This window comes from Hemibagrus wyckioides, linkage group LG03 (genome assembly GCF_019097595.1).
Source record: "Hemibagrus wyckioides isolate EC202008001 linkage group LG03, SWU_Hwy_1.0, whole genome shotgun sequence".
Classification (NCBI taxonomy): domain Eukaryota; kingdom Metazoa; phylum Chordata; class Actinopteri; order Siluriformes; family Bagridae; genus Hemibagrus; species Hemibagrus wyckioides.
Window position 1 is genome coordinate 19,112,945 of NC_080712.1, and position 15,371 is coordinate 19,128,315.

Genomic DNA, 15,371 nt, shown 5'->3' on the forward strand with positions numbered 1-15,371 from the left:
ATGAAGGCATGCCCAGGCATTTATTCAGTTACTCTTGTGGAACATCAAAATGAATAGTGCGGTCAGCCTAAGGGCACATTACAAGCAATGCAGAGTTTAGCAGTGCTGAGGTTCTGCCTGGAGCCAGGATTCAGTTTCTAGATGGCGTCCCCATATTTGGTCTATGTTTGTAGAACAAAGTCACCTTCATGTTTTTGGATAAGAGTGTCAACATGCTGTCATGTAAGTGAGGAATATTTCAATACTAATGATTGCTCTAAAGCTGATGAATACCCTGAAAACAAGATGCACATGCAAAATATCAGGTAGTAAACAACTACAAGGCACATTAAAATAAGTGCAGTGACACTTTCCCTGCATGCCTAGCAATGCATCATCCTTGATAACATGGCATATCTTTTACACACAAAAAAAGACCACCAATTTAACATGAAATGTTACCTAAAAATAAAAAAAATAACAATTAAATGAAAATTTATTAAGTTTACAAAAGCTTGGATCCCTGTTAGCCTAAAAGCACATGATTAATTTTTTACATGATGTCTATCATAACATAAACATAACTTTAAAAGCTCTTACATTGGCCTGGACTATGATTAAGTAGCGCGTCCTTTCTTCATAGTTCAGTCTCTCAGCAAGGACAATGTTACCAGACAGCGTGCTAGCCACCTGAACAGTCCTGTTTGATATCTGAGAGAGAAAAACATCAAGAATTAAAAAGAGAAAGCGAGCGAGGAAAAGATATTGTGCCATAGCAGTTAAAAAGTTGCAAAGGACAAGACAGAAAAACAGATGTTTTAGTATTTGAACTGCACTCTACCGGGTCATTCGGGTTGTACTGGATGCCGTATTCGATTTGGCCATTCGGACCATCGTCAATATCAGTGGCTCCGTTGTTTCCTGAAAAACCAGTGAAGATGGTGGTGCCAACGGGTGTGAGCTGAAGAGGCAGAATGTTCAGACAGAGAATGTGATCAAAATGATTATGATCAGTGTCACTAATACATTTATTTATCACCATCAGCTTCCAACAGAAATGTGCTTTTATTTTAGAATAGTAATACCACCCAAAATATTGAAGAAAAACGTAATTGTATATATAAAGTATCTGTACTGTTTTGTAATAATACTCATTTGATCAGTGGTTTTAGTTACATACATATTTCTTGTTGCTCCCCCTGTATTTCATCTTGTGCTTCAAAAAATCATCCTTTAATTCTCACCCTAAACAATGAATTAATCACAGAAACTGATTTGAAAATTGAAATGATTGGAAAGAAATTGTGCATTTTGAGTAGTATATTTTAGATTATATATAGGGGGCAGCATTCCACTTATAACAATTACAATATGTAATCCATTAATATAGTAACATTAATTAGTAATTAATCAGTGAAAATGAACATCGTATCTGTTAATAGTCACATTTAATGTTACAGAGCGTTCACGAGATTCAAGTCTTTGGTATAGAGGATTTTCAGGGCTCTCTGAAACATGACAAGCAGCATTTTTAGTCGTATTAACTAAAAAAAGAGAGGCTTGTGAGGGAACAACTATATATAGCTCTACTTTTACAAAGTTATGACATTCCTTTATCAAATTAATGTCTATTGAAACTTCACCATATCAAAGCTTTCCTTTGTTATATAAGAACATAACCTGTTCTTAGTCAGTTTATTATTGTGTCATTATATACACTACCAGTCAAAAGTTTGGACACACCTTTAAATTCAATGTTTTTTGTTTAGGGATTTATTTTCTACATTCTAAAACAATACTGGAGATTTCAAAACTATGAAATAACACATATGGACTTAAGTAATCCATATGTAATGACAAAAAACAACAGTCAGTTGTTATTTTAAGACACAAAGGTCAGGTGTTCTGGAATAGTTCTTGCAAGAACAGTATTGTCAAGTGCATTTGCAAAACCCATCAAGCACCATGATGAAACTGGCTCACATGAAGACCATCCCAGTAAAGCAAGACCAAAACTTACCTCTGCTGCAGAGGAGAAGTTCATTTAGAGTTACCAGCCTCAGAAATCACCCATTAACAGCACCTCAGATTAGAGCTGTTATGAAGGCTTTACAGAGCATCAGTAGCAGACATATCTCAATATCAACTGATCAAACAAGATTATTGTGTATTTCGGCCGCCTTCAGCATTGTTTTACAACGTAGAAAGAAATAAACATCAGGAAAGACCATGGAATTAGAAGGTGTGTACAAACTTTTGACTGGTAGTGTAAATTATCCTCCATACAAGGTCCTGTAAATGAACTGTTGTAAGAAGGACAGTGTATTAGAATGAGGGCATAAATATAATCCATCATCTAGGTTACAATCATAATGATTCCATACTTTTTTAGAAAAATAATCAACCACTTTTGATTCAAGAATGCAACCATGCTGTGGTAATCACTGTAATCAACCCACATTCTCTGGTAAAACAAAAATCATTTGGGTGTGACATCACAGCTTACTCCACATGGATGCTGTTTAAAATGGCAGCGCATGCAAATGCAAAATACTTTCCCATGTCTGCTCAGTAGACAACAAAAACAGCACAAATGTTTTACTATCTTAACACAATAGCACTGGCCATGGATTATTGTGTCTTTGAAAGAAAAAACTATCCACAACAAGGAAAAGCTAAAATACTTTATTTAATATAAATTCGTTTAGTTGGAATAACTGCTACACAAAGTGAAAGAAAAAGATCAAGAGTGAAGGTGGTAGGCGGAAAAGTCAGAATACATCAGCATTCCTCAAGGCCCCAAAGCGCACACACACACACATCAAAATATATATATATATATATATATATATATATATATATATATATATATATATATATATATATATAAATATATATATATATATATATATATATATATAAATATATATATATATATATATATAAATATATATATATATATTTATATATATAAATATATATATATATATATATATATATATATAAATATATATATATATATATATATATATATATGTTGGTCCACCCTTTGCAGCTATAACAGCTTCAACTCTTCTGGAAAGGCTGTCCACAAGGTTTAGGAGTGTGTTTTTGGGAATTTTTGACCATTCTTCCAGAAGCGCATTTGTGAGGTCACACACTGATGTTGGACAAGAAGGCCTGGCTCTCAGTCTCCGCTCTAATTCATCCCAAAGGTGTTCTATAGGGTTGAGGTCAGGACTCTGTGCAGGCCAGTCAAGTTCATCCACACCAGACTCTGTCATCCATGTCTTTATGGACCTTGCTTTGTGCACTGGTGCACAGTCATGTTGGAAGAGGAAGGGGCCAGCTCCAAACTGTTCCCACAAAGTTGGGAGCATGGAATTGTCCAAAATGTCTTGGTATGCTGAAGCATTCAGAGTTCCTTTCACTGGAACTAAGGGGCCAAGCCCAGCTCCTGAAAAACAACCTCACACCATAATCCCCCCTCCACCAAACTTTACACTTGGCACAATGCAGTCAGACAAGTACCGTTCTCCTGGCAACCGCCAAACCCAGACTTGTCCATCAGATTGCCAGATGGAGAAGCGCGATTTGTCACTCCAGAGAACGCGTCTCCACTGCTCTAGAGTCTAGTGGCGGCGTGCTTTACACCACTGCATCCGACGCTTTGCATTGCACTTGGTGATGTATGGCTTGGATGCAGCTGCTCGGCCATGGAAACCCATTCCATGAAGCTCTCTGCGCACTGTTCTTGAGCTAATCTGAAGGCCACATGAAGTTTGGAGGTCTGTAGCGATTGACTCTGCAGAAAGTTGGCGACCTCTTCGCACTATGCGCCTCAGCATCCGCTGACCCCGCTCTGTCAGTTTACGTGGCCTACCACTTCGTGGCTGAGTTGCTGTCGTTCCCAAACATTTCCACGTTCTTATAATACAGCTGACAGTTGACTGTGGAATATTTAGCAGCGAGGAAATTTCACAACTAGATTTGTTGCACAGGTGGCATCCTATCACAGTTCCACGCTGGAATTCACTGAGCTCCTGAGAGCGACCCATTCTTTCACAAATGTTTGTAAAAACAGTCTGCATGCCTAGGTGCTTGATTTTATACACCTGTGGCCATGGAAGTGATTGGAACACCTGATTCTGATTATTTGGATGGGTGAGCGAATACTTTTGGCAATATAGTGTATATATATATATATATATATATATATATATATATATATATATATATATATATATATATATAGTATATATATATTGATGTGTGTGTGTGTATCTGTGTGTGTGCTTTATTATCTCATTCAGCTCTTTGTGTTGAAGTTGATGTGTTGGAAGCAGGAAAAATGGTCAAGCGTAAGAATCTGAACACCTCTGACAAAAAAAAAATGAGATGGCCAGAAGACTAGGTCATTCCATCTTCAAAACTGCAGGTCTTCTGCATGTTCCTGGTATGCAGTATTTAGCAGTAACCAAAAGAGGTTCAAGGAAAAGCAACCGGTGAACCGCTGACATGATCATAGGGCATTGATTTATGTGGGAAGGGCTACAGAAGAGCTACTGTAGCAGAAATTGCTGAAAGGGTTAGTGCTGGCTATGACAGAAAAGTGTGAGAACACACAGTGCATCACAGCTTGCCATGTACCGGGATGTACATCTGCAGACAGGTCTGATGCTGACCCCTGTTACCTGCTAAAGTACCTACAATGGGTATGTGAGCATCAGAACTGGACCACTGAGAAATGTACATCAGGTGAACGGCAATGTTCTGGGAAATGTTGAATCTTGGCATTCATGTGGATGTTACTCTGACATGTACCACCTACCTAAACATTGTAGCAGACCAAGTACACCCCTTCATGGCAATGGTATTCCCTAATGGCAGTGGCTTCTTTTAGATATTTTGTACACTGCAATCCCAGAATCCCAGAAGATCACCAGTTACAGAAATATTATAACCAGCTAGTGTGGCTCCAGCAATCATGCCACAGTTAAATTCACTGAGATTACATTTTTTGGCCCATACTATCGTATGATGTGAAAATTACCCGTAGCTGCTGGTCCGTATCTGCATGGTTTTATGCACTGCACTGCTGCTACACAATTGGCTAATTAGATATTTGCATGAATGCAGTGTACAGGTGTTCAGTGAGTGTACGTTATCAGTGATAAATATTCCTTTCCACCTTTTTTCTCTCTCCCAAAAAAATGCAGCTTGACATTTTACTGAGAATTTTACTGAAAATAAATAATACAACTTTGTCCTGAAGTCTTTGCAAAATGTTAAATAAACACCTCACAGGGAAAAAAAGTTATTTCTTTGTAAAAACAACTGGTTTTGGTTGGGCAGCAAAGTAGTAAGCTGTTGCAGATGAGTGTTTTATTTTTAAACTGACAGACAGAGCTTTGATAGAGCAAAGAAGTAGGCAAGGGTCAAGCATCAGGCGATCAAACACAGCAAGTTAGACAAAAAAACAGAATCCACAAAATCAATCAGAAAAAGAAAAACAAAACAAAACAAAAAAATGAAATAAATAAAATATTACAACACCTTGCACAAAAACAAGGCTTGGTATAACATGGGACGATGGTGTGGTGGTTTGTGAATGCTTAATTTTATATAGAGTTATGAAATTGTCAAAAAAAAAGTACAGCTTATATAGTATAGTATTTCAAAAAAACATTGCAGTCATTTCTCGTAAACTGATCAGGTCTACAGTGTTCTGTCAAGGTGCCAGTTCTAAATGTAACTCAAATCTTCAACAGAGAAAATGTAAAAGAGTTTTGTTAAAAAGCTAAAAAATGTTTGATAAATGTTTGAAAAATGAAATGATATGATGATACTCCATCACTACTACTACAGTGAGGGAAAAAATTATTTGATCCCCTGCTGATTTTGTATGTTTGCCCACTGACAAAGAAATGATCAGTCTGTAATTTTCATGGTTTATCTGAACAGTGAGAGACAGAATAACAACAAAAAAAAAAAATCCAGAAAAACACATTGATTTGCATTTTATTGAGTGAAAAAAGTATTTGACCCCTTTGCAAAACATGACTTAGTACTTGGTGGCAAACCATTGTTGGCAATCACAGACGTCAGACATTTCTTGTAGTTTGCACACATCTCACATCTCAAGGAATTTGGGCCCACTCCTCTTTGCAGATCCTCTCCAAGTCATTAAGGTTTGTGGCTGACCCTTCAGCTCCCTCCACAGATTTTCTATGGGATTAAGGTCTGGAGACTGGCTAGGCCACTACAGGACCTTAATGTGCTTCTTTTTGAACCACTCCTTTGTTGCCTTGGCCACGTGTTTTGGGTCATTGTCAGGCTGGAATATCCATCCACGACCCATTTTCAATGCCCTGGCTGAGGGAAGGAGGTTCTCATCCAAGATTTAACGGTACATGGCCCTGTCCATCGTCCCTTTGATGCGGTGCAGTTGTCCTGTCACCTGAGGATGGTGTACTTGGGGTCATAAGCAGCATTCCTCCTCCTCCAAACACGGCGAGTTGAGTTGATGCCAAAGAGCTGGATTTTGGTCTCATTTGACCACAACACTTTCACCCAGTTCTCCTCTGAATCATTCAGATGTTCACTGGCAAACTTCAGATGAGCCTGTACATGTGCTTTCTTTAGCAGGGGGACCTTGCGGACGCTACTGGATTTCAGTCTTTCACCGCGTAGTGTGTTACCAATTGTTTTCTTGGTGACCATGGTCCCAGCTCCCTTCAGATCATTGACAAAGTCCTCCAGTGTAATTCTGGGCTGATTCCTCGCCGTTCTCATGATCAATGAAACTCCATGAGGTGAGACCTTGCATGGAGCCCCAGACCAAGGAAGATTGACAGTCCTTTTGTGATTCTTCCATTTGGGAATAATCGCACCAACTGTTGTGACCTTCTCACCAAGCTGCTTGGCGATGGTCTTGTAGCTCATTCCAGCCTTGTGTAGGTCTACAATCTTGTCCCTGACATCCATGGACAGCTCTTGGCCATGATGGAGAGTTTGGAATCTGATTGATTGCTTCCTTCTGTGGACAGGTGTCTTTCATACAGGTAATGAGCTGAGATTAAGAGCACTCCCTGAGAGTGCTCCTACTGTAATCTCAGCTCCTTACCTGTATAAAAGACACCTGGGAGCCAGAAATCTTTCTGATTGATAGGGGATCAAATACTTATTTCACTCATTAAAATGCAAATCAATGTATAATTTTTCTGAAATGTATTTTTCTGGATTTTTTTTATTCTGCCTCTCACTGCTCAAATACACCTACCATTAAAATTACAGACTGATCATTTCTTTGTCAGGGGGCAAACGTACAAAATCAGGAGGGGATCAAATAATTTTTTCCCTCACTGTATGTGAGATAATGAGACTTTGAATACTTAAAATAAATTAAATACTTTAAATCAAGACTAACACCTTAACACACAAATGAGTAGCTCAATTACATGATTATACTGAGGGGATTTTGTTGTATGTTCCACTATTCTTGCAAAGAAACATTCAGTGTGTTGTGTCTGTGTTTCTACCTCACTAAAGGCTATTTGTTTAACTGGGTAAACATGTGTAGTAAGCATCATTTACTGTTATTCTCAAGTAAGATAATGAACTAGTTCAATACAGTGTAGACATAAGTGAGAATAAAATAACTGACCTTGTGGAGTCATGTAATCTGAATGACAGAAATACCCACGCATTTTCAAGCACTCAGGTGGTTTTTAAATAGTCATGTTTCTATATATAACCATTCCCCTTAACAAAGAATGCTTGAGCATCCCTTCTTCTAAAAGTGTAAATGCATACATGCCATTAGTGTAAGTAGATTTCGCTGTGGTAAAATTAGGTTACGAATTACTTCAGTGCATTCAAAGATTTAGAAGTTCAGGAGCATCCTTGTTATAAACCAATGAATGACAAAGCAGACTAAGAATCAATATCAGTTGGTATCTAATATTCTGCAGACCATATAATGGAGCAAGGCATGTTCAGCATGCGTGTGCAGCGCATGTCCACTTGGCTCTGTTTGTATAATCAGATTAATCACAATACTGATAGTCATTAGCGGTAAACGTCTGGTTTCTCTGTCCTGTCCTAATGGCTCTCGTGGTTAAACTGCACTGCTTTCTGAAGTAAGGAAGGAGGCAGAGGTTTGTTTAATTTAGTTTGTTGTTTTGTGTTGAACTTGTTGTTGTATGTTTATGTAGCACCAGGTCCTGGAGAAACATTGTTTCATTTCACTATGTACTGCGCCAGCTATATGTGGTTGAAATGACAATAAAGCTTCTTGAATCTCTTGAATCTCTTGAATCTCTTGAATTCTCTCACTGAAGCTTATGTATTAATGCACTCCCTGAGTCACACAAATGTTGCAGCAGCAGAGCAATTTCATGCTCAGCACCAACTCTCAATTATGATAATGTCTTGCAATTCAGGAAAGGTGGAGGTGCACTGCTCTGCACAATTATCAAAACATGTACAGCATGTATACACGTACAAATACACTCCAGGGCTATTCACACAGCCCATGTACTGCTGTGCTGACAGGGGGAAGATGCACGTAATAGCATACAGCAAGGTCCAAAAGTCTGAGACTAGACTGAAAATCTGGGATTTGTTTATTTCACTATAAACAATTAATTTAGTTCTCAACACCAGCTCCATCAGCAAGAAAACCCAGCAGCATCTCTACTTCTTATGAAGGCTGAGGAAAGCCCACCTTCACCCATCTTGACAACGTTTTACAGAGGGACCATCAAGAGCACCCTGAGCAGCTGCATCGCTGCCTGGTTTGGGAATTGCACCGTCTCGGGTTCATGAGAGCCTGCAGTGGATAGTGAGGACAGCTGAGAAGATCATCAGAGTCTCTCGTCCCTCTATCAAGGACATTTACACCACACACTGCATCCACAAAGACAACAGCATTGTGGATGAACTCACACACCCTTCATATTCACTTTTCACCCTCCTGCCATCTGGAAAAAGGTACCAAAGCATTCGGGCAGCAGACTGCCCTCATGCCTTATCTCTTCTACTGAAGTTTGTGTTCAGATGACACTCTGATGGATTTGATCTAATATGAATCATAAGGTTTAGCACAAACTTGCAGAGTGCAAAAAGAATGCAAAAAGAAGAATTTTCTCTATAGTAGCCTCAGGCTTTTGGACCTCCAGAGAGAAAAAGCAATCAGCTTTGACACAGTAAAACATGCCAGTGGTTTCCAACCATGGTGCTGGAGTATCCCTGCTCTTGCCTATTTTAAAGTTTTCCCTAGTCGAACACACCCACATGAAGTCAGGAAGGGCTTGTTAAATAGCTGATTAAGTGGCCTGTCAATTAGAGGTGTTAAAGCAGGAAAAAATATACGCAGGACAAGACTAGCAGGGTATACCATGAATCAATCCATCAGAAAGTGTTATTGTGCTTGTGTGTGTCTGTGTGTGTGTGTGTGTGTGTGTGTGAGTGTTTGTGTTTGAGTGTGTGTGTGTTTCCACTTTTAACAGAGTAGCAGAAAGGGGGGGGGCAACTTTAGATCTGATGGACAAAGGGAAAAAATGTGAGCAATTTGTATAATTACTTCAACACCAGTCTCTCTCTCTCTCTCTCTCTCTCTCTCTCTCTTTCATAGCCAAAGAAAATGTATACCAGGATTATGTCAATCACTCAAATCAAGATAAGTAGCATGGCTTCAGTACTAGTTTGAGAGCTTTAGCCACACTGCAGACGGCACTGGCCAGTCATTGATGCTGAGCTGTATTACTTGCATCTATAAGGACACAAAGTCTGAAAATGAAACTCTTGCAGCCTGATGCACAACCACATTAGTCATGCAGCAGTATCAAGTCATCAGCATATGCATTTTGCCCCATATTAAATCACTGTTTATTATATTGCATGCTGCTGATTGAAACTGAGCTGTACTAAAATTAAAAATGGAGAGAGGGAAAGACTAAACGCACTGAGATTAAAGGGACAGCAAAAAGAGTGAAAAGGCCATGTTTAACCTCTCCAGTCTAAGCCAAGGTAAAGTATATATAATGTGCACTACCTGTCAGCCAGTCATCTTTACTGCACCAAGACAGCTGAAAGGACCTGGTGTTGTACCCTGAATTCCAAATTAAATCAATCATTGGTCTGCCTCCTGTTCTTAGTCTCTCCTCATACATTAGAGCATCAAAAGACTTTCCCAAAATCAGGCTGACAGCATCAGCAGTGTCTGCCATGTCACACCAAACAAAATATACACTATTACTTAAAATAAACTGCTAACTCAGATAGCAAAATTTAACTGATAGTGATAACTACCTAGTCAGACCTCTAGGTAGTGATAACTACCTAGTCAGAAAAAATAAAAAAAATAATAATAAAAAATAAAAAATTAATTCTAATTAATTTCCAAAATGAGTATAATCAAATGGAATTTTGTAATTACAAATTATGTACAATATTTAGAAATGACAAACAACTATCCTAGTTGTATAAAACTGTCATGATTTAGGCTACTGAGCATAGTCATTCCAAGCACCCTGCAAGTCTGCAGTTTTTAAGAATAAAATTAAAAACAATAAAATTTCTGTCAATCATGATCATTACTCTTTTAATGATTGGTGGTTGGTTACGAAGTTCAGCCCCTTTGAGAGGTCTCACAATTATCACATGGAGAACGCAGTGTGTCAAGTCATTGTATTTTTGATTCTACTGTCTACTCTTACAGAGTCTACTGTGATCCCCTATGTCACACACATCCCTACCACCACCTCCGCTCCACCATAATACACTTGCTGACTCCCAGTGCATCCATGTGTCAGAGTCACACACACAATTACGTATTAAAAGCCTGCAGTCCAATGAACATTAATCTGTACTCCATTAAAAAAAGGGTACTTGAATCTTTCACAGGATCCCACTATGTCAGTAGAGTTCTGACAGCAGTGCATCTACTGGCTTCTATGGACATTTTCATGCAGGCTGCACTGTCCAGCAAAAACATGTAGTATTAAATGAACAAACATTGTGACACAGCAGTGAGAGCTCTGATATTTTTTCACAAGAGCAATAAATCATACATGCATATTGGTAAACATTGTCACATATTAATGAAATTTTAAGGCCAATGCATCCCATGTAGCCTCAAAGCTACACTGTGTGTGGGCAAAAGTTTGTGGACACCAGATTATCAAATTCATACGTGGTTGTTCCTCAAACTGATGCCACAAAGTTGAAAGCACACAATTATATAGAATGTTGGCATGTTGTGGTATTAATATTTCCCTTCACAGGAACTAGGAGTCCCTAAGCACGTTACATAAAGACATGGTTTACCATGGTTGGACTGAATGAACTCAAGCGACCCCACAGAACACCTTTAGGATAAACTGGAATAATGAAATCAAGTGCCTGAGCCCACTAATGCTCTTGTGGTTCAATGGGCAAATCCCTACAACCACGCTCCAACATCTAATGGCAAATGGAGGACTGAATCTTAAATGGGATTTTCAAAAACAAATTTGATTATTATGGTCAAGCGTCCACAAACTTTTGGCTATATGGTGTATGTCTAATATGATATGAAACACTGAGATAGATCCTGAAGCAATAATGACCTCACCTCATTGACTGCCACGTAATAGCGAGGCTGCTGGAACTGCGGCATGTTGTCGTTCCTGTCGCGTACCACAATGCGCACCTCATGCAGAATAACAGCACCCACTATCTCATTAGTGCACTGAACCTGAACCACTATAGTGGTGATGTATCTGGGGGGCTGAAAGAAAGGGAGAAATATCTGACAGTTTTAACCTTGTGGGGATATCTGGCTGGCCTCTATGATTTTTTCAAGTGCAGATATCACACATAAACACCCACTAGCACACAACCACACATGAAAATATGAAAATACAGATCTAAGAACTAATATGCATATTGCAAGTGTAGCCTACCAGTATTTCAGGTAATAAGAGTAGTGTCAGGGTTGAGCAACATTTCTAATATTACACCCCCTTTGATAGTTACTGTAATTATTTAACATGTTTCAAATAATGGAATCACTGCACCATGATAGTGCTGTTTTTATGTAAACGTCACCAACTAATTTGTGCTCATTTTTGTATGAGTGTGGGAGTGTGTGAGAGTCCACTCACATCTCGGTCCAGTACTCTTCCTGTACTGTTGAGGTAAAGTCTCTGGAGGATAGGGTCCAGTATAACCCAGTAGTCATAGTTCCCCAGTAAAGTAAGAGATATTGTCCGGCCCGGGTCCTGTGCTCGACCGTTAATTTGCATGTTCTCCACCAAAACTGTACCTGAGACAGAGAAAGAGAGAAAGAAAGAGAGTGGGAGAGTAAATGAAAAAAAGATTTTGGAAAAAATTGTTATGGCATTTCAAAAATGGCCTTTATAGTGTGATGACTATATCAACCTTGATATTTGAAGGGCGTTAAAGCTGATTACTATCTTTGTTGCATGATGATAAAGATGTACATGCAAAACAACAGTAGTTACTTGAATGAAATGAATAATTAATAATGTGGATGCTAATCAGGCACGCATTCAGAAAGTCTGATTTTAATAATATGGAAGAAAAACACTGTGTGTATAGGACTGGAGTATGTAGTATACAATTTTTCTTCTTTCCAACATTTATTCAAAGTTGTTAATCAAAGTTGTGACTTTGCAAAACATTCCAGATTCTTTACACAGGTTTTTGGTTTTTACAGCCAGGTTTATACTTTCATTATTCTGCTTAAAGATCTACATCCAAATCTTCTGGCAGAAGATACCAGGTTTGGGGATAAAAAATCCTGCTACTTGCAATTCATTAGTGCAATTCATGATGCCATCAATCTTTGAAAGAATTTCTGAATCACAAGCCTAAAGCATCCTCAAATCAGCACTAAAAACCACTGTGTTTTAGTGCGAGAATCAGGTGCTTTTCAGTGTATGCAGATTTTTACCAAATATGCTGATGGTGTACATCAGCAAAAAAGTTGTTTTTATCTAATCTGATTATTAGATGTTAATACTTATTACTGTTAAAACTCAGTTCAAGTTTAGTAACAGTGACACTAAGTGAAAGGCTGCATTTTGTGTGATTCTCTCAGGAAGAGCTTCTTTTATTGCTATTACGGCTGATGTTATTGCGGTAGCATCTAATAGCTGATATTGGATTAACTAAACACTAACCTTCTGAAACAAGCAGTTTTCAGAAAATCTAAAAATTTGCCAATAATATTGCTTATACGAAATGCTGTATGTTTGCAATATAAAAAAGGTGTTTTAATATTTGCATGAACAATTTAAATAACTATGTGTATTTATTTATGTATTTATTTATTTAACAAATTTCTGCATTTGTTTTTTGAAAATGACAGTAATTTGGAGTTGGATTTTGTGTTTTGCATGCTGGTGATGTTGATGGGTTTCTGAAACCCTTGCATGAGCACTGTGAGACAGTTTGCAGTATTGTGGCACTCATTAGTATCACCTATTTTCAGTTCACTTTCTAACAATACCAAACCTTCGATCATTTTGATTTTCTGGTTTTGACAATAGTCTGTTTCTCGTTCTTCTGTGATTTTGGCATTGCCTGTGATAGCCTGTCCAGTGATCACCTAAATTTAGATTTTTTTTTTTTTTTTTCATATTTTATTGGACTGTTTACCTGGATTGTTGTTATTCTTCTTATTAAAGACTGCTCCCCTGCACTTGCATCTGCCTCTCTGAGTCTAGGTTTTACAAAGTGAAAGCTTTTTTGTTGGCTCTGTGCCCTATGGTTTATAGCTTTAGTGATCTTACTTTCACTTCTATAGCTCACCTTTATACTGTTACCATCACAATCAAGATATTTTGTGCCAAACAAATAAATACATGGAATGGAATGACAGAGAATTGGTAAATTGTATTAAATCAGTAGTACAACAGCACCACAATAAACATCTCCCCAAAATGTGTTACATCTGTCTTATGAGAATGTATAGGTCAAAAATTGTTAGCATGATAGACAATCTATCATCAGGTGAGACCTCACTATTCCTGGGAAGTTATTCTTTATCATTCGTCTAGCCTCCACACTGCAAAATAATGTTCTCCCACTGTTCTCACTGTGACCATGTAACAATACCCTTCCTTACACAATAAGCTATCAGCACCCATCCATCCCACCACACCTCCCCACCACCACCTTTCCTTTCACATAGCACACAGCTATCAATATGAGCAGTCCAATAGTAGAACAGCATTCTGCCTGTGCACCCCCGCCCCCCACAACCCCCAGCCACCTGACCATTTTAGCTTTACTTAGCGATGCTAGAAAATATCATTCTCCCACAGAGACAGATTTGATATTCTAGCTCCAGCTCCATCAATTCGCATTCATCCCTGCGATTATGGCTGGCCTGAAATCCCTGAGTGCATGCCGAAACAAAGCTACAGACAGTGTGTGTCAAACACAAAAGCAGCTGTGTGGCTTGACTCAGAGAGAATGATGTATGCTCTCATGGAGAGACTGAGTGAGGGTCATGGTATGCGTACTGCGGCCTTTCATGACTCACACCATTAACCAAGTTCAGAATGATGGAGGAAGAACAAACGAAGAGAGGCCACAGTGGAGCCCTCAAAGTATACACCTACGCTAGTCTAGATCTACTCTGGCTGGAACAGCAGGATGATTGAACTTAATTGTGTTTGATCTCAGAGAGAAGTATACACAAGTATGAGGCTGCAAGTCAGTCAGGCTACTACAAAAGAGGGACTGTAGGGCTGGAGATGTGTGGAGAAATCAAACGCTATTAAAATCGGACGCATGCTTGGTGCTGCAGTACATTCACACATTACAGAGACAGACGAGCTTTCCAGACCACACACACACACACACACTCAACAGCACATACACAGTATCGCTGCAGGCTTCAGATAAACCTTTTCACACTAATAAACAGGTGTGAACATGTTCTCAACACACTTACACTTAAGTCCTCGATCATGACCTTTTGCCATAAGTCTTGCTGAAGATTTCCCCAAATAAAAAACAACCACATACCTTGTGTCTGTTTGTCTGTCTCTTTGTCTGTCTGTCTATCTGCTTCTCTCTAACACAAACACTTTTGGAAGATTGTGAGTTCACATCCCAGCTCTGTCACTGCTAAGCCCTTGAACAAGGCATGCAACCCTAAACTGCTTAGGTGTATAAATGTAAAATCTACTTTAAAATTTACTTCTATAAATCGCTTTGGATAAGTGCATCTGTCAAAAGGCATGAATGTATTTTATCTCTTAATTGTAAGTGGTGTATAATAATTACAATACTTTAGATTATAATGGCTTACATAGATTACATATACCAATTCTATACCCACAAAGTGTCTTTTCACATGCGCGCGCACGCAC

General features: G+C 38.6%; 1 protein-coding gene across 1 annotated transcript in view; it reads right to left on the minus strand.

Moving 5' to 3' along the window:
• pcdh15a (protocadherin-related 15a) overlaps window positions 1-15,371 on the minus strand; it is a 197,263-nt gene that overhangs the window by 106,462 nt on the left and 75,430 nt on the right. The window contains exons 5-8 of the mRNA XM_058386243.1: window positions 12,129-12,289; window positions 11,597-11,752; window positions 821-940; window positions 580-690 (exon numbers count right to left, since the gene is read on the minus strand). Coding sequence (XP_058242226.1) covers window positions 580-690; window positions 821-940; window positions 11,597-11,752; window positions 12,129-12,289 — 548 coding nt within the window. The remainder of the gene's footprint in view (window positions 1-579; window positions 691-820; window positions 941-11,596; window positions 11,753-12,128; window positions 12,290-15,371) is intronic.